Source organism: Lampris incognitus, chromosome 12, assembly GCF_029633865.1.
Source record: "Lampris incognitus isolate fLamInc1 chromosome 12, fLamInc1.hap2, whole genome shotgun sequence".
Taxonomy (NCBI): Eukaryota; Metazoa; Chordata; class Actinopteri; order Lampriformes; family Lampridae; genus Lampris; species Lampris incognitus.
In genome coordinates, this window is record NC_079222.1 from 2,921,213 (window position 1) to 2,948,032 (window position 26,820).

General features: G+C 43.6%; 1 protein-coding gene across 1 annotated transcript in view; it reads left to right on the forward strand.

Moving 5' to 3' along the window:
• Nucleotides 1-26,820, forward strand: part of LOC130121798 (protein unc-13 homolog B-like) — a 176,474-nt gene that overhangs the window by 106,782 nt on the left and 42,872 nt on the right. The window contains exons 11-20 of the mRNA XM_056290699.1: nt 7,176-7,222; nt 8,354-8,432; nt 8,700-8,705; nt 9,412-9,486; nt 10,820-11,039; nt 13,990-14,217; nt 15,676-15,817; nt 18,971-19,140; nt 25,296-25,411; nt 26,422-26,585. Of these exons, the coding sequence (XP_056146674.1) occupies nt 7,176-7,222; nt 8,354-8,432; nt 8,700-8,705; nt 9,412-9,486; nt 10,820-11,039; nt 13,990-14,217; nt 15,676-15,817; nt 18,971-19,140; nt 25,296-25,411; nt 26,422-26,585 (1,247 nt within the window). The remainder of the gene's footprint in view (nt 1-7,175; nt 7,223-8,353; nt 8,433-8,699; nt 8,706-9,411; nt 9,487-10,819; nt 11,040-13,989; nt 14,218-15,675; nt 15,818-18,970; nt 19,141-25,295; nt 25,412-26,421; nt 26,586-26,820) is intronic.

Consider the following 26,820-nt stretch of genomic DNA (forward strand, 5'->3'; position numbering starts at 1 on the left):
AAATTGTTGTTGGAGTTATGTTTGTTGTAGATTATTGAATTAACGCATAAACATAATACTTTAACAAACTTTTCTAGCATAGTTACAGTATGTTAAATCAATAGAAGTATTAGGGAAAACTGTTGTGCATTTGATTAATATCTTATAAACCGGGGACTCATATGATTTGTAAGGAATGTCTGAAGTCAAGCTGAGTAACTTACAGTAGTTTCAGCTCTGAGTTTGCTTTGTCTCACTTAGCGCCAAATAAGAGTCTTTCATAAGAAGTCAGGTCAATCATTTAACCTAGAAAAGAGAATCATCTCTTTTACCAAGCTGCTAAGTAAGGAGAGGAAGGCTATAGCTGCCGGCGTTTCTTATGACTGTCAGTGATGATGAGCCAGACACCAGCCGGCCATCTCAGCCTCACATCTCTGATGAGACTCTTCACTGATAAGACACTTCACTAATGAGACTCTTCACTGATGAGACTTCACTAATGAGACTCTTCACTGATGAGACTCTTCACTGATAACACCCTCCACTAATGAGACTCTTCACTGATGAGACTTCACTAATGAGACTCTTCACTGATGAGACACTTCACTAATGAGATGCTTCACTGATGAGACTCTTCACTGATGAGACACTTCACTGATGAGACACTTCACTGATGCGACTGTTCACTAATGAGACTCTTCACTGATGAGACTCTTCACTAATGAGACTCTTCACTGATGAGACTCTTCACAGACAGTCCAACTAGATCACAAACTAGATCACCAGCTCTCTGCTGAATGGGCCAGTTTTATCCTTGAGTGTAAATGAAAATTGTTTTCGATAAATTTGTCTTTGTCATGTTTATATTATCAATGAATTCAAGCTAGAAACAAGCTAGACAGTTTAAATATGCTCTTACAGGAAATAACAGAACATTGATAGTATTAATAATAATAATAATGTTGATAATGTTGGTGGTGATAATGATACTGTTGCAGATAAAGGGTACATCAATATTAAGAAAAAACTTAATGCTGCTGGCATGTATCTGATGGCCTGAATCCATTTTGCTGATGTACCAATTGACTTAATTTCTAATTTGTGGAGGTCATAGTGTGCCTCATGCTCTGTGGGTCTGTGAAGTTTTCCTTTGTGATGAACTTCATTATGCCTTGCTGCCTACCTAGCCCTTCTGCTAATACACACCTCCAGTGCTCGAGCACCATTAGAAACCTGTTGTGCATGGATGGTTAATGATGTTCCAAACCATCACACAGGATGTGATCGTCCCCTTTACTCCATTCACTCCTTCTGGCATGATGTGCTTAGTGAATTTGGGAATAAGCATCTCCTTCAACAAATGAGTTTTCTGAAAGTTGGGCTATATTCATCTGTGAGTCAGAATGTTTGCAGTCTGCCACACAGACAGAACAACAGAAGAGATCTCTACTGTACTGAGTACGGTAGAGATGCCTATGTACACAGAATGTGTATAATTTCTGGTTTACAGAGCTAGTCCTGTTGACATCATGAATCTGATAAGTGGGTGCAGACTAAGAATGCAGCAGCACGCAGCACAATTAGTTAGGTCATTTATACTGTTATGCTGTTTTTTATATTTTTGTGTAGAGTTTAAGAAAGTCACAAGTTGTAAAATGTTTAACTTCTCTGTTTTACAACTTGACAAAGATCAGTCATTTTCATTAACTGACCAGTGACACATGAATTTATGAACTGTGACACATGCTTGTGTTCTTTCCTGGATTTATTTGTGTCATCAAGCAGATTTACACAATATTGTTGCGCTTTCCAAAAAATCTCTTAGTATATACGTGATGTGTAATGGGTCAAAGCTATTAAGCTGTGCAGCTGGCGAAGGTACTGCAGAATCACATGGCCTTGGAGGAAAGAATTGACTTGTCACTTAATTACCATGTTTCCACTGCATCCTAATTACACAGATCTAGCCAGCTGCATGGTGTCCTGTGTAGAAGTTGCACCTCTGTTAGGGAAATAAAGTCAGTGTAACCAGTATTGTCTGTTCCACTTATATAAACAACTTTGTTTAAAGAAACACTCAACAGTAGAGAAAGTGCTCAACAAATAAGGAGCAAAATAATCCAGTGAGTCAAGTAAATTCTTTATGAGACAGTACAAGCCTGTTTCATGCCATAAGCAATCATTAGCTGGCAGCTGACGATTGCTTGATTAACCCTGATTGCTTGAATTTATATATATACATATATATACACGCACACACACACCCTGGTGTCTCAACCTACAGTAGCGTAAATATCGAATGACATTTCCTAGATGCAGTGATAAAACATGTGCTAAACACTCAAGTATTGTATTTGTAAATGTGTGCGTGTATGTGCAGGTGCATATTACGTTTCATTAATTTAGCAGGAAAAAATACTATTTTTGGTTGTCCTTTACTTTCATACTAGCAATAACATTTTAAATTCTGCAAGCAAATAGGATCCTAGTTTGACTTTGGAGGCTGAAGCAGTAAATTACTCTGTAGTCACAATTTCATACAAACAATTGCATTGTGTGGGACTCAGTTTTGTTTTGATCTCTGTACTTTCTGGTATGTTGGACAGAAATATTAGAATACAGGCAAGCTCACAATTAAGGAAATGAACAGTGAAACCATATGCTTTTGTTTGATCCTCTGAGTTTTAACGTTGTTTTTGTTGTCTTAATGGGAGCTTGATATTGTCTCTAAACACCATGATCTGGAATTAAGTAAGCAATTTCTGGCTTAACTTCAAGAATTACATTATTAGCTTTGGTCATTTTGTATATAAACACGGCTATCCAATCTTCATGGCATAGTTCGATATTATAATATCTGATATTTTTGACATTAGAATGAATGAAAAATTATAATTTCACTGGTTTATTTTTCAGTCCTCTTATCATGGAGTAGGCTCCCTGAGCATTTCAGTCTGTTACAGGTCAGGATGGTACTCAAACCACTCTGAGGCCTAAGGTGCTGGTCAATCCATGTGGGGGACCAGTTGACCAAGACTGCCAATTCTCAGGGATGTTCTCCAGCAGTCACTTAAGTGGACAGGATGGACGTTACAATACAGAGCTACCTCCACAACAACTGTCAAAGAGGAGAGATCTGGGGAAAAGGAGGTCCGAGAGCCCTAGGATGGAACAAAGTCTGCAAAGAAAATTGCAGAAGAGCTTGCTGGGACCTGGGGATGATTTATCAGTGGAGGAGCAGCAAAATGTGTTCACTTGCAGTCTGCAGAGAAATCCCGCTAGCGGGGAGCCAACAGAGCCCTACAGGCTGCCCAATGGTAACAGTCATACAGGGAGGCTAAGAAAACCTCTCCCAGAGGGGCTACAGCTAAGTAGGGAAGGCCACATCCAGGCTCCCTGTACTGTGCACACCACATGTTCCACACGGGACCTCCCAGACTTCACATCATCAGGGGAGAACAGCAGCTCTGATTGCCAGGATGGTGTTGGTGTTGTAGAAGACAACATACCCAGGTCCAGAGGGTTGATGGAAGATGAAGAGGAGGATGTAAAAGATGAGGTGGTGGAGGAATCTTCTGGTAACATAGTAGAGCATATCCTTAAAGAGCTTCAAGGCATTAACAAGATTCAGGAGGAGATTTCTGATTTGAGGCAGTACTTGACATCTGTGCGAGGCTCTGTAGATGAGGTGTCTTGTTGTGTGGATGCTGTACTCATTGAGATCGGGGAGCTTTATTCTGGTGCTGCAGCACCGCCCCATCTCAAGACTGTGCCTCAAACATCCAGAGTTAGGAGAGGGAGTCTGGGCAGACAGAATGCAGTCACATCTCTCCATAAGAGAGCCACAAGTCCGCTTCTCTATCAGCAGGAAGTGGGAAAAGACTCTGGACTTAAACCACCCCACACATCACCTAAACAATGGGGTGATGGTCCACTTACACAGGAGTCAAAGCAAACCGAACAGGAGAACACTGACCAGAGTTCAGACATGCACCTGTTAGGCCCAGGGAAAGTGGGACTCTGCTACATGGAACACCAATGTGGCCATGACTATCATAGCACTAGCTCTTTGTCCTCATTACACAGTTCTAATTGTCCAGGTGTAGGTAGCAGATACCATCCCATTGACGCAGGTTTTAACAGGTGGACTTCTGCTGACATGCACCATAGTGTGAGTGGAGAGGGGGGTTGGAGTGAGGAGGATGTCTGCTCATGTTTGTACAGTGGGGAGGAGGTGGAAGACTGTCCAGGAGTGTGGGACAGATGTACAACTGAGGAGACACAAAGCAGCACACCAGGTCATTCTTCACAAAGCAGCTCTGAGCATCTTTCGCTGCTATTTGGACACCAATACAACTCTCCTTCCAGCTCCTCCTGTGTGACAAACTGGAGGTCCACCAGGCTGCAAGCTGATGAACCAATCCTAGAATGCAACTGCACCATCAACTGCCCGTACTCACGTAGCTCTGGTTACCATACCATGGATGCCTATGCAGATGAGCTAGGCAGTGGGCCCTCCAGAAGCCCGAGCTGCTCTACTTTGCTTTTGACAGACTATGATGATGGCTACATTGAACTACAGTCCCCCAACGGTCACTGCCCATCTTCAGCTAATACTTTTGATGTAGGGTCTGTGGAGAGCTTGGACAGGGGGTGGACAGAAGGGAGTATGCCCGGAGGTGGTTCAGGAGAGCCTGCTGAAATTGAATCTGATTGCACATCTGAGCCCCTTGCTGGTGGATTTGATGTGAAGACCTTCAGTAAGGCGGTGCTCACTTTCAAGTCTGCTTTGAAAGGGGCTTTGAGGAAGTTGGATGGATCTAACCCTGAGTATGTGAAAGGTGGCAGTGGGTCTGAGGGCACCCCCTCACCTGTGAGACAATCAAGTGAAGTGTTAGAGGGGAAGAATACTCACAGGCATTCAGAGAGAAGAGTCAATCTCCCAGAGAATCATACTGAATATAGCTCTCCAGTGAAGGAATACCACAAGGCTTCACTCTATGTGGATTGTGGGCAAACGCATGAAAATCTGTCCTGCTCCCTTCAAGTTTCCCCCAGCGAGGCAAGCCCCTCCAACCAAACCCCTGCTGAGTATAATTCAGCAGAGTCAGCACAGAGCGGAGGTGAATGTCCGGTAGATGAAGAGCTGTCCAACCTGGACCTGACAGCAGACCACAGTTCACAAGCGTGGGATCAGAGCCCTGTTGGTACAACACACGGGACAGATGGGTTGGGGTTAAGTCCGACAGGGGAAGATCACAGCCTTGATGATGTGAAACCAAGAAAGCCGGAAGATGCAGGTCACAGAGAGCGCATAGCTAAGTTCCAGCGCATTTTGAGGGAAAGGAGGCAACCTCGTGACGCACTGTTCAAATCCACTCAGGGATCTCAGGGGTCCCACGGCTCCCAGGGGTCGCAGTCTCAAGACGAGTTTAACCCAGGTATTGTTCAGTAGATTTTGTTTGAAATGTGTCACTGGTACTGCCAGGCTCAATGTTAAAAACATAGAATGATTTTAATCACGAGACCAAAATTGATTAGCAAAGCTAAATGTGCCAAATATATGAAATGTTGATCCATCCCATATAAATAGCATTCTGAAATTGGCCTCTGATAATGCAATTTTGAGTTTAAACAATACAGTATTTATGTGTTGCCCTCTCTTTAAACCCCAGTGTTTAGATGTATTCTGGTAAACCTGCTCTGCTGCAGTAATTTCATGAGTTCTGATTCTGTTACCTTTTTTTTTTTTTCCTTTGCAGAAAATGACAGAGAAGATTATCAGGTCACTCGTGACATAAAACCTACCTATTTAAGTTCATGTGTTGTTTTTAAGTTTATGTGTTCTATTTCTCTTGACCATGGTTGTGTTGCTTGCCCTAAATTTTTATAATTTTTTTATGACACCACCACAATTTCCATTGCCTTTCTCATATCCCATGATCGATAGCCTCAAGCTTTGCTCTCGCTCTTTGATTTGCATTTGTCATACCACCTACGATCTATATTTTTCTAACTTTTGGGATGCGTTTAGGATGCACTTTTAAGAATATTCCACAGCTTTCCAACGGTTGATTGAAGCTTCTGTGAATCTAAATAAGGTGAAATAAATTCAGTATTATGGGCAGCACGGTGGCACAGTGGTTAACGCGGTTGCCTCACAGCGAGAAGGTCCTGGGTTCGAGCCCCGGGGTAGTCCAACCTCGGGGGTCGTCCCGGGTCGTCCTCTGTGTGGAGTTTGCATGTTCTCCCCGTGTCTGCGTGGGTTTCCTCCGGGGGCTCCGGTTCCCTCCCACAGTCCAAAGACATGTAGGTCAGGTGGATCAGCCGTACTAAATTACTAAATTATCCCGAGGTGTGAATGTGTGTGTGTGTGTGTGTGTGTGTGTGTGTGTGTGTGTGTGTGCACGTCGGCCCTGTGTGATGGCTTGGCAGTCGGTCCAGGGTGTCTCCCTGCCTGCCGCCCAATGACTGCTGGGATAGGCTCCAGCATCCCCGCAACCCTCAGAGCAGGATAAGCGGTGTGGGTAGTGGATGGATGGAAATTCAATATTTAAACAACGTTCTAATTCAAACAAGACCATGAGCACCCTTGTCATCTGAAATTTCAAGCTATGGGTGCTCCAAAATAGACAGCAGTGATTTATATCATCTCATCAATTTTTCTCTACTATCAATAGAACATATTTGGTATGGTGTTCATTGACGCACCGGAGCACTCTCTCAGCCCCATCTCTAGCGGTAGCATACAGCAGATGATTCTTCGTTTTCCCATACGTTTCAAACAGTATCAGAAGCCCATGTTGGGAGAAAACCCCCCAGAGGGAACCACAAGCCCCAGTAACTTCTGCCGGCAAAAGTAATAGTCGAACGGCTTCACCCGTCTTGATTTAAGAGTACCACTTATTCATCTTCTCAGTGTGTGCTCCATTTCTGTCTTCCACTGTGTTAAAAAACATCTTGTATTTTATCATAATACCAGGCTGACATGTTGGACAGCATTTATTTGACCAAGTGGTTCAACTGTACTTAACTATGGATATAATACTGCATCATCTTTTGTTTTATTTTTCTTGGAACTTTGCATGCAATTTTTTGAAGGGGTGAAACTCAACCAAAGTTAACTTCATCATGTAGTATTTCATCTTAGACATTGTAAGAACTGCATCTGAAGTTTAACCTTTGAAATCTTGTAGGCGCGTGATGAAAAGCCCAACTCCGGACAGACTTGGGTCAAACCAGGGTAAGTCTCACTGTGAAGCAAACATCTCTTGAGTCGTTCTCCACACTACTACTACTACTACTGCTACTATTACTACTACTGCTACTACTACTACTTCTACTACTATTACTACTACTACTATTACTATTACTACTTTCAGCTGCTCCCGTTAAGGGGCGCCACAGCGGATGATCCGTTTCCATCTCTTCCTGTCCTCTGCATCTTCCTCTGTCACACCAGCCACCTGCATGTCCTCCCTCACCACATCTATAAACCTCCTCTTTGGCCTTCCTCTTCTCCTCTTCCCTGGCAGCTCCATATTCAGCATCCTTCTCCCAGTATACCCAGCATCTCTCCTCCACACATGTCCAAACCATCTCAATTTTGTCTCTCTTGCTTTGTCTCCAAACCGTCCAACCTGAGCTGTCCCTCTAATATACTCCTTCCTAATCCTGTCCTTCTTCGTCACTCCCAATGAAAATCTTATCATCTTCATCTCTGCCACCTCCAGCTCCACCTCCTGTCTTTTCATCAGTGCCACTGTCAAACCATATAACATAGCTGGTCTCACTACCATCTTGTAAACCATCCCTTTAACTCTTGCTGGTACCCTTCTATTGCAAATCACTCCTGACACTCTTCTCCACCCACTCCACCCTGCCTGCACTCTCTTCTTCACCTCTCTTCTGCACTTCCCGTTACTTTGGACAGTTGACCCCAAGTATTTAAACTCATTCACCTTCGTCACCTCTACTCCTTGCATCCTCACCATTCCACTGTCCTCCCTCTCATTCACACATAGGTAGTCCGTCTTGCTCCTACTCACTCTCATTCCTCTTCTCTCCCATGCATACCTCCACCTCTCCAGACTCTCCTCCACCTGCAACCTACTCTCGCAACCCCCGACCCCCTCGTTCTCCACACTATTATTTGGACAAATCACAATGCTTGGTTTTTAAACGTGAATAACTAAGCAATTGAACAATAATGCGGAACTGGTCTAATGATTTTATCCATTAAATATTTGTAGGAAGTGTTGTTATGATTTCATTTTCTTAAGTTTAGTGGAATTAGTTTGCAAACCCATAAATTGTAAGTCTTGTCTGTATACTGAGGTTTTTCTAATATGTCTAAACTTTGATTGGTCTTCAGTGATGGATCAGGTCTGTATGGAATTGACAGTATGCCAGACCTGCGTAAGAAGAAGCCCATTCCCTTGGTCAGCGATGTGGTCAGTACCACCCCCCATCCACCCCCCACCCCCTTCATCAATTCTGTTTGTTTCGTTCTTTCATTGTGATGGCATGTTTGTGTATTTGTGATAGAAGCACTGAAGTGTCAGTTATTTTTATACCCTTGAGGTGAATTTGGGATGAGATTGATATCAACAGATGGAGACAAGTATGAAATCAGACTGCTAATTTCTCTCTCCCTCCTCTCTTAAACCCAAAACTATCCACCCACAACTCTCTTGAATGCATTCACTCTCCTTGGTCAGGCTATGGTAAGTTAATAGAACGCAGCTGCCCCTCCCTTTTCTACTAATGAGAAAATATCAAGTAGGACAAACTAAACTGCAGATGCATGAAACGCTTATTTGCAAAGCACGCAACTCTCGTTATGTTGCCGATGAGTAATGATGATAGACTTTTTCATGTAAAATAACCAATTTTCTTGCATCCTCTTTGCAAGAGGTACACTTTGCTCCTACTTGATATTGTCATTTGAGGTACAATCAACACATCAGATACAAATATAAATCCGTCTTATGTTTTTATTCCCCCCATCTACACCTGTTGAGCCTTGTACAGAACATTTTAAGAAAGGGCAAATGATGACACACTAACAATTACATAAATTTGCCGGTGATGGTTTTGTTGCTCCATATTTTCACCACTAATATGGCCATGATCCTGGTGGTAATTTCCTCGCAATGTTCTTAAAACGCCAGCTGTTCCCTAATACTACTGACATGGGTGTTGGGAAAAATCCTCTGATGTCTCTAAAAATAAATATTTTTATCTGCATAACCCTACTGACCACCCTTGGAAGACTCTTGACCCCCCGCTCTTTTTTTTTTTTTTTTTACCACCCTGGCCTTCATTCTTTTTGTGATGTATTGGGATTGAACTCGTTGGGGGATTGTTTCCATGTTGATATGTCAGCTAAGATAGTTACTGACCTCATTTTTGTGCCACACGTTACTCCAGTCGCTGGTCCAAGCCAGGAAAGCAGGGATCACATCGGCCATGGCTGCACGTTCATCCATCAAAGATGAAGAGTTGGTATGTATGGTTACAAATACTGCAGAAAACATTTCTCAGCAGATCATTTGGTCTCATATTCAATCTCAAAATCTTGTATTTCTCAAATTAATTATAAATGCCTCCAGTGTAGTAAGAACCTTCTTCATGTTTCATGTATCAGTATCTAGAGAGAAATAAAACGGAGGCATTTCGTTTCACAGTAATCTAGAAGCAAGTGTAAACTACTAATAAGACACGTTAGCCCCTAGCTAGCGGGTCTGACCCTTTAGCCGAGCGGTTAGTGACGTCGCCTTGTGGTGCAGTACACCCCGTATCGAATCCCGCACCGGGCAAGAAAATAACCGGTTACATTGGTGGCAGCGGTGGGATCCGGAAGTGTGCAGATCCTCAGAAGTCTTTTCGGAGCGCGGGAATAACAAAGCGCGAGGGCGCGCTTCCGGGGAGGGTGACGACTGTAAACTACTAATAAGACACGTTAGCCCCTAGCTAACGGGTCTGACCCTTTAGCCGAGCCGTTAGCAATGTCGCCTTGTGGTGCAGTACACCCCGTATCGAATCCCGCACCGGGCAAGAAAATAACCGGTTACACAAGTATAATTGCCTTGTAGAAATGAGACCCAGCGCCAATCCATTTGGTGGATTTATTTATTTATTTATTTTTACATTTTACAAGACAAATTAGATTTTTAGATCAAACAGTGTCTTGATGACTTCCGGTATGGTGAGGAGCTAGCAGTAGCATAAAACGGAGGCTCCCAGACGGTCTTACTCCCCCCATAAAAAAAGGTACTGGATAATCAAGAAGTTGATATTATAGAATGAAACGGGGAAACAAAAGACGGACCAGAGGAAAACCGCAACAAAACCTAAGAAAAGACGAGAAATCACTGACGAAAAGTGAGGACACAGCCAATAGAGCTAACACGCTAGCTGAACACAAAGCTATGGAGGCTATCCAAGCTAACGTCATTGCCGAGGAGATACAGGCGGTCCGGTCCATTCGGATGTGGAGAAAGAATTCCACTAAACAACTGGAGCACTCAAGAGTGAGCTGGTGGACTTCCGAGGAGAAATAACTCAGAAACTAAATGGTATTGTTCCTGAGTTAAAAGAAAAAGCAGAAAGATTTTAGGGGATAGAGCAGAGAGTGGCCGATGTGGAGGAGTGGAGCACCAGCGTCAAGGAGATGCTTTCCTACACGCTTGAATTTCAAAAAAAGCCCAGCTGATGGATCTGGATTACAATATGACTTAACCTTCTGTCTTATGACACTTTAATTTTCCTGAACTGTCAGACATATCAGAAATGATCCCAAACAGTAAATCAAACTCTTTTTTTATCCGTCCTGCAGAAAAACCATGTCTACAAGAAGACCTTGCAGGCTCTCATTTACCCGATATCTTGCACCACTCCACATAGCTTTGAGGTGTGGACCGCCACTACGCCCACCTACTGCTATGAGTGTGAGGGACTACTATGGGGCATCGCTCGCCAAGGCATGCGTTGCTCAGAATGCGGCGTCAAATGTCATGAGAAGTGCCAAGAGCTGCTGAATGCAGACTGTCTGCAACGTAAGTAATACTGATAGAGAAAAGAAAGAAAGGGATGGAGAAATAAAAGTGGGAATATTGTATTGCTATATACAGAAATGCATATAACAATGAAATGAAATGTATATAACCTGACACAGCAGAAAATTCCTCAGTACATCTAACTGTTTTGGTCTCCGCACGTCTATTAGGTAGAAATATTGTCATATCATCAGCCAGTTGGGCTAATTTATTCTCTATTTAATACCTTGGAACTGACCTTTTTTAATATGTACGGCCATAATTTGTGTTACAAGAAGGAATAAAAACAGGCAAATTGGACATCCTTATCTTATTGCACGGTAATATATTACTATTAGATTATATTGTGCAGCACAGTGGTTAGCACAGTTGCCTCACAGTAAGAAGGTCCTGGCTTCAAGCCCCAGGGTAGCCCAACCTTGGGGGTCGTCCCGGGTCGTCCTCTGTGTGGAGTTTGCATGTTCTCCCCGTGTCTGCATGGGTTTCCCCCAGATGCTCCGGTTTCCTCCCACAGTCCAAAGACATGTAGGTCAGGTGACTCAAAGTCATGTAGGTCAGGTGACTCAAAGACATGTAGGTCAGGTGACTCAAAGTCATGTAGGTCAGGTGACTCAAAGACATATAGGTCAGGTGACTCAAAGACGTGTAGGTCAGGTGACTCAAAGACATGTAGGTCGGGTGACTCAAAGACATGTAGGTCGGGTGAATCAAAGACATGTAGGTCAGGTGACTCAAAGACATGTAAGTCGGTGAATCAAAGACATGTAGGTCAGGTGACTCAAAGACATGTAGGTCAGGTGACTCAAAGACGTAGGTCAGGTGAATCAAAAGACATGTAGGTCAGGTGACTCAAAGACATGTAGGTCAGGTGACTCAAAGACATGTAGGTCAGGTGAATCAAAAGACATGTAGGTCAGGTGACTCAAAGACATGTAGGTCAGGTGACTCAAAGACATGTAGGTCAGGTGAATCAAAAGACATGTAGGTCAGGTGAATCAAAAGACATGTAGGTCAGGTGACTCAAAGACGTAGGTCAGGTGAATCAAAAGACATGTAGGTCAGGTGACTCAAAGACATGTAGGTCAGGTGACTCAAAGACATGTAGGTCAGGTGAATCAAAAGACATGTAGGTCAGGTGAATCAAAAGACATGTAGGTCAGGTGAATCAAAAGACATGTAGGTCAGGTGAATCAAAGACATGTAGGTCAGGTAACTCAAAGACATGTAGGTAAGGTGAATCAAAAGACATGTAGGTCAGTTGACTCAAAAGACATGTCGGTCAGGTAACTCAAAGACATGTAGGTCAGGTGAATCAAAAGACATGTAGGTCAGGTGAATCAAAGACATGTAGGTCAGGTGAATCAAAAGACATGTAGGTCAGGTGACTCAAAGACATGTAGGTCAGGTGACTCAAAGACGTGGGTCAGGTGAATCAAAACACATGTAGGTAAGGTGAATCAAAAGACATGTAGGTCAGGTGAATCAAAAGACATGTAGGTCAGGTGACTCAAAGACATGTAGGTCAGGTGAATCAAAAGACATGTAGGTCAGGTGACTCAAAGACATGTAGGTCAGGTAACTCAAAGACATGTAGGTCAGGTGAATCAAAAGACATGTAGGTCAGGTGACTCAAAGACATGTAGGTCAGGTAACTCAAAGACATGTAGGTCAGGTGAATCAAAAGACATGTAGGTCAGGTGAATCAAAGACATGTAGGTCAGGTAACTCAAAGACATGTAGGTCAGGTGAATCAAAAGACATGTAGGTCAGTTGACTCAAAAGACATGTCGGTCAGGTAACTCAAAGACATGTAGGTCAGGTGAATCAAAAGACATGTAGGTCAGGTGAATCAAAGGCATGTAGGTCAGGTGAATCAAAAGACATGTAGGTCAGGTGACTCAAAGACATGTAGGTCAGGTGACTCAAAGACGTGGGTCAGGTGAATCAAAACACATGTAGGTAAGGTGAATCAAAAGACATGTAGGTCAGGTGAATCAAAAGACATGTAGGTCAGGTGAATCAAAAGACATGTAGGTCAGGTCAATTGGCTGTACTAAATTGTCCCTAGGTGTGAATATGTGTGTGTGTGTGTGTGTGTGTGTGTGTGTGTGTGTGTGTGTGTGTGTGGCTGCATTTGTGTCTGAATAAATGAAAGCTATAAAATACAAATGAAACAAGATAATTTTGGCACGTTTCTTCAATTTGAAAGTTGTGCGATGTTTTTCAGCTCAGCTTTTCTACATATTGATAGTCTGTGACATTTAAACCGTCACTGTGTTTCCAGCTCTGTATGAAATATCAAAAACACATAATTAATTGATATTCAGTTTCTGGGGCATCCGGGTAGCGTAGCAGTTTATTCCATTGTCTACCAACACGGGGATCACCGGTTCGAATCCCCGTGTTACCTCCGGCTTGGTCGGGTGTCCCTACAGACACAATTGGCCGTGTCTGCAGGTGGGAAGCCAAATGTGGGTATGTGTCCTGGTCGCTGCACTAGCGCCTCCTCTGGTTGGTCAGAGCACCTGTTCGGGGGGGGGAGGGGGAACTGGGGGGAATAGCGTGATCCTCCCACATGCTACGTCCCCCTGGTGAAACTCCTCACTGTCAGGTGAAAAGAAGCAGCTGGTGACTCCACATGTATGGGAGGAGGCGTGTGGTAGTCTGCAGCCCTCACTGGATCGGCAGAGGGGGTGGAGCAGCAACCGGGACAGCTCGGAAGAGTGGGGTAATATACTGGATTCAACTGGCGAGAAAAAGGGGAGAGAAAAAAAATCAGTTTGTGGATTTGTTTGGAAGTCACTCACTGGCCATTTCTGATATTGTCAAGTTTGCAGTTAGTAGCCTAGTGAAATTAATATGAACAAACAGAAACATGTTTTTTTTTTTTTTTTTTGTTCCCCCCCTCTTAAAACGGATGTCTCACTGTGTGTTGGGGCTGATCCACTAGGTGCTGCAGAGAAGAGTTCAAAGCATGGAGCCGAGGACCGCACCCAGAACATCATCATGGCGATGAAGGATCGGATGAAGATCAGGGAAAGGAACAAGCCAGAGATATTTGATGTTATCAGGGATGTGTTTGTTATCAACAAGGCAATCCACGCGCAGCAGATGAAGACCATCAAACAAAGTGTCCTAGATGGCACCTCGAAGTGGTCAGCCAAGATCACGATCACAGGTAGGTACTGTATGCCTTACTCACTGATCCATACCATAGAGTGGATGAGGAATTCTGTGTGAGTCAAGGCCAGCACACACTGGTGCCAAAACAGAGCAGTGAGTCTAATGACTTGAGTCAAGATGCCTCCTGTAGGATCCTCCGGGTAGCGTACCAGTCTATTCTTTGCCTACCAACACGGGGATCGCCAGTTCGAATCCCTGTGTTACCTCCGGCTTGGTCGAGTTTCCCTACAGACACAATTGGCCATGTCTGCGGGTGAGAAGCCAGATGTGGGTATGTGTCCTGGTTGCTGCACTAGCGCCTCTTCTGGTCGGTCGGGGCGCCTTTCCGGGGGGGAGGGGGAACTGGGGGGAATAGCATGATCCTCCCACGCGCTACGTCCCCCTGGTGAAACTCCTCACTGTCAGGTGAAAAGAAGAGGCTGGTGACTCCACATGTATCGGAGGAGGCATGTGGTCGTCTGCAGCCTTCCCTGGATCGGCAGAGGCGGTGGAGCAGTGACCGGGACGGCTCTGGGGAGTGGAGTAATTGGCCGGATACAATAGCTGAGAAAAAGGGGTGAAAATGTAAAAAGATGCCTCCTGTAGCACACACTAGAATGACACCCTTCAAATACTAATCCGGCCGTGTTTAGCACTGCTCTGCAAAATTCAGCTAATGCCTTCCTCCCATAGAAAACACACGTCTGTAGGAGCACTGACATCTGCTGATGGAACAGTGTACTGACAAGTCCCTCTCGTCAAACAGCTATCTGTGGACTCGAGCCTAGAAGGCACCAATGTGGGCAGGCTGTTTATTGAAATGAATAGGGGTGTACTTTCTGACACCTATCAGCTGGTGCCTGTGTATATTGGCCTTCAGTCAGCCAGTCAGTCTCTCTATGCAGTGTCAGTACTACATTCTGTCACATCCTTGATTTGCATTAGGGATAGACATACTGACATGGGCATCAGATATCCAGCTGATAAAATATTTGTATAAGAAATGGTTATTGGAGAGAGAAGAAGAAGAAGAATTTGGCTGTGGCATGAGACCCTTGTTTAGGTGAGGTGGGGGTGAACTGGACACCTTGGTTAAAGTAAGAAGGGGAGAGAGAGACAAACTCACCAACAAACCAATCCAGAAGAACCATAAAGGGAAAAGTCATGCGGAAGCCCTTATTAAAGTAGTCATTTAACAATTATCAATATTTTGATGAGCTATTATGAGATTCTGACTTCAGGCAATATGTGTAATATTTCAGATGGCTGTGTGATCACATTGGTACATTACCCACTGTTACACACAGAATTTGTGGCAGCAGTGAGAAAGGGGTGAATGAAGGTGCATGCCCATTATTCAGGATTACATCGATACCATAGATGGTTATAGTGTTTTTATAACAAGATGATCTTGTGTGTGGAAAGTTTTTTCTTTTTTTTCTAAAAAGTTTATTGCTTTTCTTCATATCTGTAGTCTTGTGCGCCCAAGGCCTTCAAGCAAAAGATAAAACTGGGTCCAGTGATCCCTATGTAACTGTCCAGGTGGGAAAGACCAAAAAGAGGACCAAAACCATCTATGGAAACCTCAACCCTGTCTGGGAAGAGAAGTTCCATTTGTGAGTCTGACCACCAAAACAAACTGTGCTGTAAAATGTTGGCTCACCACATTTCTGTTTTCTTGTCTCTTAAAAAGTTGGTTGGAATACAAACGTATTCCAAATCTCAGCCAATTTCAGCCAAAGATGCTGATGAGCCTGATCATAAAGTTTCAATGTGTTTTATTAATTATATATACTAGAGAGAAAACTTTTCTTGTGTTTTGACAAAAATGTATTCATATTCTCATGCAGAAGGTTTTTATGTGTCTTATATTTATCAAGTCTTTGTTTTTTTTTTTTTTTATAAATTTATTTCTGATTTTTCCCTTTTTCTCCCAATTTAGTGGCCAATCGATCCCTATTTTAATTCAAACACCCACCCTCGCACTGTATGCGTTCGCCAACTGCATCTCTCCGGCCGGCAGTCTCGAAGGAGACCGCCTCGCCACTTTCGTGACAAGGCGACTCCAAGCCGAACCACTGTTTTTCCGACACACACAGGGACGCATTCACGTGACGAACACAAGCCGACTCCGCCCCCCTCCCGAAGACAGCGTTGCCAATGATCGCTGCTTCGTCGAGTCCGGCCATAGTCGGATCTGACGAGACCGGGGCGCAAACCCCAGTCCCCAGTGGGCAACTGCATCGACACAGAGCCGATGCTTAGACCGCTACACCACCGCGGACTCATCAAGTCTTTGTTTTAAAGGACGACTGCAATCAAAAACAACACGAGGCTCAGTAACTAGAGCTCAGTACAAACACATAGACGATGGTGATTTGCTTGACCAAAGTTACTCCACATAAACCAAAGTTACTCCATGCACACTGACAGTTACTCCATGCACATAGACCAGTTACTCCATGCACGCAGACTAAAGTTACTCCATGCACATAGACTAAAGTTACTGCATGCACATAGACTAAAGTTACTCCATGCGCATTGACCAAAGTTACTCCATGCATGTAAAGTTACTCCATGCACATATACCAAAGTTACTCCATGCACACAGACTAAAGTTACTCCATGCACATAGACCAAAGTTACGCCATGCACACAGACTAAAGTTACTGCATGCACATAGACCAAAGTTACGCCATGCACACAGACTAAAGTTACTCCATGCACATTGACCAAAGTTACTTTAAGCACATAGACTAAAGTTAATCCATGCACATTGACCAAAGTTACTCCGTGCACACAGACTAAAGTTACTCCATGCACATTGACCAAAGTTACTCCATGCATGTAAAGTTACTCCATGCACATAGACCAAAGTTACTTTAAGCACATAGACTAAAGTTAATCCATGCACATTGACCAAAGTTATTCCATGCACGTAAAGTTACTCCAAGCACATAGACTAAAGTTACTCCATGCACATAGACAAAAGTTACTTCATGCACTTGGACTAAAGTTACTCAGTGCACACTGACAGTTACTCCATGCACATAGACCAACGTTACTCCATGCACACTGACAGTAACTCCATGCACATAGACTAAAGTTACTCCATGCACATAGACAAAAGTTACTTCATGCACTTGGACTAAAGTTACTCAGTGCACACTGACAGTTACTCCATGCACATAGACCAAAGTTACTCAATGCACACTGACAGTTACTCCATGCACATAGACTAAAGTTACTCCATGCACAGAGACCAAAGTTACTCCATGCACAGAGACCAAAGTTACTCCATGTGCATAGACCAAAGTTACTCCATGCACATAGACCAAAGTTACTCCATGCACATAGACTAAAGTTCGTCCATACACACTGACAGTTACTCCATGCACATAGACTAAAGTTACTCCATGCACACAGACTAAAGTTACTCCATGCACATAGACCAAAGTTACTTTAAGCACATAGACTAAAGTTAATCCATGCACATTGACCAAAGTTACTCCGTGCACACAGACTAAAGTTACTCCATGCACATTGACCAAAGTTACTCCATGCATGTAAAGTTACTCCATGCACATAGACCAAAGTTACTTTAAGCACATAGACTAAAGTTAATCCATGCACATTGACCAAAGTTATTCCATGCACGTAAAGTTACTCCAAGCACATAGACTAAAGTTACTCCATGCACATAGACAAAAGTTACTTCATGCACTTGGACTAAAGTTACTCAGTGCACACTGACAGTTACTCCATGCACATAGACCAACGTTACTCCATGCACACTGACAGTAACTCCATGCACATAGACTAAAGTTACTCCATGCACATAGACAAAAGTTACTTCATGCACTTGGACTAAAGTTACTCAGTGCACACTGACAGTTACTCCATGCACATAGACCAAAGTTACTCAATGCACACTGACAGTTACTCCATGCACATAGACTAAAGTTACTCCATGCACAGAGACCAAAGTTACTCCATGCACAGAGACCAAAGTTACTCCATGTGCATAGACCAAAGTTACTCCATGCACATAGACCAAAGTTACTCCATGCACATAGACTAAAGTTCGTCCATACACACTGACAGTTACTCCATGCACATAGACTAAAGTTACTCCATGCACACAGACTAAAGTTACTCCATACACATAGACAAAAGTTACTCCATGCACATAGACAAAAGTTACTCCATGCACATAGACCAAAATCACTCCATGCACATTGACCAAAGTTACTCCATGCACATAGACCAAAGTTACTCCATGCACAGAGACCAAAGTTATGCCACATAGACCAAAGTTACTCCATGCACATAGACCAAAGTTACTCCATGCACACAGACTAAATCGCTCTCTGTTAGCACCGCATAAGGATAACATGTAAAATGATGTCACATACTTGGGAAATAAAACACTACAGGAGAGACAGTGAGTTAGGGGGAGGGAGGGAGGGAGGGAGAGAGAGACAGACAGAGAGAGAGCGAGTGAGACAGAGAGAGAGCGAGAGCGGAGGTATTAGAAGCATTACGCTGTAGCAGCTTGCTGGTACATGTAGTAAGTGTGGGACAGGCTCTGAACAGGAAAAGACTGGTTTTTGTGTAATATGAGTTACACCAAAGCAGTTCCAAGTTTTAATAGGCAATACAGACCATCGCTACTTCCTGGATGTGCACATTAGGTTCGGTGAATTTGTCCATTAACATACGTATGCTATATTCCTGCCATGTCCACCATCTCTGATGATCTCCCTCAGTGAGTGCCACAATTCATCGGATCGGATCAAAGTGCGAGTGTGGGATGAGGACGATGACATTAAGTCCAGGGTGAAGCAGCGTCTGAAAAGGGAGTCTGACGACTTCCTGGGCCAGAGTATAATCGAAGTGCGAACGTTAAGCGGAGAGATGGACGTCTGGTACAACCTGGGTCAGTATGGTGCCCTTATGAAAAATACTATATGACATGGAAGGAGGTTGATCGTATGGCTATGGGTGTATCTTAAATTGATGTTTCACTCTGATAGAATATCTTTCTTTTCTTTTTTTTTCTTTTTTTGTATTTTTCCCCCTTTTTCTTCTCAATTGTACTTGGCCAGGGGGCACGGTAGTGCAATGGTTAGCGCAGTCGCCTCACATCAAGAAGGTTCTGGGTTCGAGTCCCGGGGTAGTCCAACCTTGGGGACTTGGGGGGGTTTGCATGTTCTCCCTGTGTCTGCGTGGGTTTCCTCCGGGTGCTCCGGTTTCCTCCCACAGTCCAAAGACATGTAGGTCAGGTGAATCGGCCGTACTAAATTGTCCCTACGTATGAGTGTGTGTGTGTGTGTATATGTCGGCCCTGTGTGATGGCCTGGCGGCCTGTCCAGGGTGTCTCCCCGCCTGTCGCTCAATGACTGCTGGGATAGGCTCCAGCATCCCCACAACCCTGAGAGCAGGATAAGCAGTTCGGATAATGGATGGATGGATGGATGTACTTGGCCAATTACCCCACCCTTCCGAGCCGTCCCGGTCTCTGCTCCACCCCCTCTGGTGATCCGGGGAGGGCTGCAGACTACCACATGTCTCCTCCCATACATGTGGAGTCACCAGCCACTTCTTTTCACCTGACAGTGAGGAGTTTCACCAGAGGGACGTAACACGTGGGAGGATCACGCTATTCCACCCAGTTCCCCCTCCCCCCTGAACAGGCGCTCTAACCGACCAGAGGAGGCGCTAGTGCAGCTACCAGGACACATACCCACATCCGGCTTCCAACCCGCAAACACAACCTATTGTGTCTGTAGGAACGCCCGACCAAGCCGGAGGCCACACGGGGATTCGAACCAGGATCCCCGTGTTGGTAGGCAACTTGTGTTTGTCTTCTGAGCCTTCAATTCAAAATGTTACCTTTTTGCAGCTGTCTAAAAAAAAAAAAAAATACATATATATATATGAGTGGCAACGATGGCAAAGGATTCCTAGTAATAGAGGTTGTATGCCCTTTTGTTTTCCAATGTTAGTCACATGACTCAAGAAGGTTTTCACAAGAACATTTAGAGGTTTTACATTTTGAGAATGTAGTCTAAAGTTAAAGGTCCTATATTTTCCCAGGTTTTAACCTTTTTTCCCCAGTCCTATTCCCTGTTAATCTGTGGTCCCACCATTGCACGACCCCCTACAGTATTCAGGGAGGGCAACTTTCAAGGGCGCCCTCATACATATAGAGTCACCTAATGTTTCTTTTCATCTGCCAGCTGTGGTTTTAATCCATGGGAATGTAACACGTGTGGAGGCTCTACATAGACTTGAAGCTCATGCTGGATCCACCTGTAGCTGTACAGTCACCCCACCACCTGTAGGAGACTTTAGTTGCAATGGAAAAGAATAACACCCAGGAGTGTTGCTAATTGCCCTGCCTGCCCTAAAACCACCGAACATTTACATTTTGTTTTATTTTCATTTAGTGATAACTTCTTGGTATCAAACCATTTTTGTAACATTCTTAATTCCCTTTCTACTGTTTTCAACAATTTGTTCATGTCCTCCCCAGAACAAAATAAAATTCTATCATTAGCAAACGTAACAAATTTCAACATGTTAGATACCATAGAAATCTAATTTAAATAAAGTATAAACAACTTAGGTCCCAATACTGAACCTTGTGGAACACCACAAGTTACTCTTCTTAGATGTAATTCAGTGATTTCAATATTCACATATCGAAACCTATTATTGAATACCTTCTTAACCAGCGTTGTGTGACACCTCTTATACCAAAGTGCTCCAATTTCTGCAAGAGTAGGGAATGATGGATTGTGTCAAATGCTTTACGTAAATCAATAAAAATACCTACAGTGTTTTGTTTCTTATCTACTGCTGTTGGTATATTTTCTACAAAATCCATCACTGCTAAAGATGTCGATCGGTTGCTCCTAAACCCATATTGACAGGCCCTCAATAACTTATATTTGTCAATAAAGTCATCAAGTCTATTTACAAATAATTTTTAAAGTATTTTAGAAAATTGAGATAGCAAAGACACAGGTCTATAATTTGATACAATATGTTTGTCACAATTTTTATAGATTGGAACCATAATGTTCAAAGCAAGAAACAATCTACTACCCAGTAATATACAAAAATGCTCTCAGATAGAGGAGTGGAATATAATTTGAGAGGGAAATCAAACTTCAAGAAATGATGTGTTGGTACAACTGTGAAGAGCATGGGCATTTCAATCTGTGGGGTAAACTGTGGAACAGTATGAGCATGGAACTCAAACACAGTACAAACATTACACAGTTCAAGAAGTACAAAGGTCTGATTATCAAGAGATATAGGGACGATGAAGAGTTGTGTTAACCGTCTATCTCCAAACAATCCTAATTACATTTTTTTCTTTCTATGACAGTGAGTCGATATTTGGGTTGTATTTAGCACTGAGATATGTTTATTCTTGCTACATGACATTAGCATGTTTTTCTTTCTCTTTCTGTCGTGTGTTTTTGTCTTTTCTCTTATTGTTCACAGTAGGTGAGTTTGTATTGTGCAGCATTGAACGTGAACTATACAGTACAGTGGGACTTGAGTTTGTAATGTACGGTAGCTGAATTCACTTAAGAGTAGGTGAGAAGGGGTAGGAAAAATAAATAATATAATATAATATAACTTAGAGTAGGTGAGAAGGGGTAGGAACAATATCTATATAAATAACTTAAGAGCAGGAGAGAAAGGGCAGGAAAAAAATAAGTGTGCACTTCCTACTGCTTTTCCAACATGTAACAAATAATGTGATGCATACGGAGTTGTGTTCACTGAGTTTGATGTGTGGATTTGTTGATCACTTCACATTATTGGCAGTGGCTTAACTGTATGCTATATCCTACTTATTACATGTTAGAAATAAATCATCATCACCATCATCATCATATTTCAAGTGAGAGTTCAACTTCGCTGAGATGAGAGGAACTTCAAGGCGTTTCGATTGCCTAATTGTTTCGAAGAGGAATACCATATGATGTTGTTTTATGTTGTATATATCATAAGGACAAATGCAGGATCAGTAGTACGCTATCCCAGCACCCCGCCCCCAACCACCCAATCATCTTCCCCTCCCCTCTCCTGTCTCAGGCGATCTCTCTTCTCAAAGCCAATCTGTGACTTTCAAGTACCAGCACTCCAGTCACAAATCAACCGCTCCAGCAACACGTACAAATTACCCCTAATAATGGGACTGTCAGGGCAAATAGCAGGGGTGAGCCACTCAGTACCCCACCCCCAGAACAGCACCATCTCAACACCACCTCTGGAACGCGTTCATGCCCACTGCGAATTGGCTTCCTTGCTGTCAGATGGAGGGGTCCTATTTCTGTTTGCAGCTCCTGCACAGATGTAGAGACGTTACAGTGGCGACCCTCGAACAGATCTGCCACAATAACAGACTGTCATGACCGTCGTGTTGACATGATAACAGACTGTCATGACCATCATGTTGACATGATAGCAGACTGTCATGACCATCATGTTGACATGATACCAGACTGTCATGACCATTGTGTTGACATGATAACAGACTGTCATGACCATCATGTTGACATGATACCAGACTGTCATGACCGTCGTGTTGACATGATAACAGACTGTCATGACCGTCGTGTTGACATGATAACAGACTGTCATGACCATCATGTTGACATGGTAACAGACTGTCTCATGACCATCGTGTTGACATGATAACAGACTGTCATGACCATTGTGTTGACATGATAACAGACTGTCATGACCATCGTGTTGACATGATAACAGACTGTCATGACCGTCGTGTTGACATGATACCAGACTGTCATGACCATCATGTTGACATGATACCAGACTGTCATGACCGTCATGTTGACATGATACCAGACTGTCATGACCATCATGTTGACATGATAACAGACTGTCATGACCGTCATGTTGACATGATAACAGACTGTCATGACCATCATGTTGACATGATACCAGACTGTCATGACCGTCATGTTGACATGATACCAGACTGTCATGACCATCATGTTGACATGATAACAGACTGTCATGACCATCATGTTGACATGATAACAGACTGTCATGACCATCATGTTGACATGATACCAGACTGTCATGACCATCATGCTGACATGATACCAGACTGTCATGACCATTGTGTTGACATGATAACAGATCGTCATGACCGTCATGTTGACATGGTAACAGACTGTCATGACCATCATGTTGACATGATACCAGACTGTCATGACCATCATGTTGACATGATAACAGACTGTCATGACCATCATGTTGACATGATAACAGACTGTCATGACCATCATGTTGACATGATACCAGACTGTCATGACCATCATGTTGACATGATACCAGACTGTCATGACCATTGTGTTGACATGATAACAGATCGTCATGACCGTCATGTTGACATGGTAACAGACTGTCACGACCGTCGTGTTGACATGATAATTGACATGATAACAGACTGTCATGACCGTCGTGTTGACATGGTAACAGACTGTCATGACCGTCGTGTTGACATGATAATTGACATGATAACAGACTGTCACGACCGTCATGTTGACATGATAACAGACTGTCATGACCGTCGTGTTGACATGATAACAGACTGTCACGACCGTCGTGTTGACATGATAACAGACTGTCATGACCGTCGTGTTGACATGATAATTGACATGATAACAGACTGTCATGACCGTCATGTTGGCATGATAATTGACATGATAACAGACTGTCACGACCGTCATGTTGACATGATAACAGACTGTCATGACCGTCGTGTTGACATGATAACAGACTGTCACGACCGTCGTGTTGACATGATAACAGACTGTCACGACTGTCGTGTTGACATGATAATTGACATGATAACAGACTGTCATGACCGTCATGTTGGCATGATAACAGACTGTCATGACCGTCATGTTGTCATGACCGTCATGTTGGCATGATAACAGACTATCATGACCGTCGTGTTGACATGATAACAGACTATCATGACCGTCATGTTGGCATGACCGTCATGTTGGCATGATAACAGACTATCATGACCGTCGTGTTGACATGATAACAGACTGACATGACCGTCGTGTTGACATGATAACAGACTCATGACCGTCATGTTGATATGATAACAGACTATCATGACCGTCGTGTTGGCATGATAACAGACTGTCATGACCGTCATGTTGGCATGACCGTCATGTTGGCATGATAACAGACTATCATGACCGTCGTGTTGGCATGATAACAGACTGTCATGACCGTCATGTTGGCATGATAACAGACTGTCATGACCGTCATGTTGACATGATAACAGACTGTCATGACCGTCGTGTTGGCATGATAACAGACTGTCATGACCGTCGTGTTGGCATGATAACAGACTATCATGACCGTCGTGTTGACATGATAACACTGTCATGACCATCATGTTGACATGATAACAGACTGTCTCATGACTGTCGTGTTGACATGATAACAGACTATCATGACCGTCGTGTTGACATGATAACACTGTCATGACCATCATGTTGACATGATAACAGACTGTCTCATGACTGTCGTGTTGACATGATAACAGACTGTCATGACCGTCATGTTGACATGATAACAGACTGTCATGACCGTCGTGTTGACATGATAACAGACTGTCATGACTGTCTGTTAACATACCTGGTTGTACTGGCAGAGTTTACACAGACTTCAGTTGGAATGATGACTTGTGAATGCCTGTGTGTCTGTGTCTGTCTCTACTTATGCATGTGTGTGTGTCTGCATGTGTGTGTGTACATACACATACATATGCAAAAAAAGGGATGTGTGTTTGTGTGTGTGTGTTTGTTTGTGTTTGGGCCCTGTGATGGCCTGATGGCCTGTCCAGGGTGTCTCCCGCCTGCAGCCCAGTGACTGCTGGGATAGGCTCCAGCATCCCCGCGACCCTGAGAGCAGGATAAGCGGTTTGGATAACAGATGGATGGATGGATGTGTGTGTGTGTGTGTGTACAGCTTTGTGCCTACACAGGTTAACCGTGCTGTTGCTCATGTGTTTCCAAACAGAGAAGAGAACGGACAAGTCGGCTGTATCGGGTGCCATTCGACTCCAGATCAGCGTGGAGATCAAAGGAGAGGAGAAGGTTGCTCCCTATCACGTGCAGTACACGTGCCTGCATGAGGTACTGCACCCTGCAGCATTGTCTTGCAGCTGATGTGCTTGCATGAGGTACTGCATCCTGCAGCATTGTCTTGCAGCTGATGTGCTTACATGAGGTACTGCATCCTGCAGCATTGTCTTGCAGCTGATGTGCTTGCATGAGGTACTGCACCCTGCAGCATTGTCTTGCAGCTGATGTGCTTGCATGAGGTACTGCATCCTGCAGCATTGTCTTGCAGCTGATGTAGCATCTGCAGAGGCATCAGCAGTTTGTTTGTCAGCGACCTAAACACACAGGTGCATGGGTTGTTTTGAGGCTCACACAGTGTGGACATGCTAGTGGCTCTACCAGCAAAGTGCATGCCATGCAGACGCAGGTCTCATGACAACATCGTGAGTTTGAGTTCAGCACAGGAGCTGCATATCTTTATGTCTGCTAAAACTATAAACAACAAAAAACATGCTATGTATTTGGGCAGCAGTGGAGTCCTATGGTTGAAGAGATTGTCCCTCTGACCTCCCTGATGGGGGACAAGCTAAGTTACTAGTTTCTTCTTTTGGATTCAATACAGTGTTACCAAAATGTCACCGGTCCAGTCTTTATAACAGCACAACAGTTCTGTGCCCATCAGCAGCCATCTGCCCTTTTGTAGTGTCCTTGAGCAAGTCACTTTTTAACTGATGGTAATAGCTTCAAGTAAATGCCTGAAATGCAGTAAAATGTAAAGGCCTGCTCACTAACACTGGGTCAGATCCCCTCCCTCCCACCTATACCTCCCACCTATACCTTTTGTCAATCTTGGCTGTAGACTGTCCTGTGATTCAGCGAAGCAGGAATCACATTGATAAATCTAAAAATACCCAAGTTAAGACGGTTTATTTTGTAAAATATAGCATGTAGTATTATTTCTCATAAAAATAGATAAAGTTGGATAAAGGTTTAAGGAGTTTTGTGAGACAGACTGGTCAAGAGAACTCAAATCCTAAAGAATCAAAGGGAGTTTTCGTTAACTGTGATTCTCTCCATCCCAGAACTTGTTCCATCATTCGACCGACGTGTTGGGCCAAGGGGTGGTGAAGATCCCAGAGGCTCATGGAGATGAAGCCTGGAAGGTCTACTTCGATGACGTGACACAGGAGATAGTGGATGAGTTTGCCATTCGTTATGGTATTGAATCAATCTACCAGGCTATGACGTGAGTCTAAGATAACCCCTCGGACAAAGGGAATAAATGTCCATGTACCTGTCACCTCTATCTCTTCATCCCCTGTTCCTTCTTGCCCCCCCCCCCCATTCTACTTTTCCTCCCTTATGAAGTAGCCATTTGGTGGTGTTGTCATTCCCCCGTGGCCTCCAAATGAAGGAAAGTCAATTATAAATGGGCTGAGGACGGATCAGTCTCCATGAAATGTCATCCTCCATACAGATGC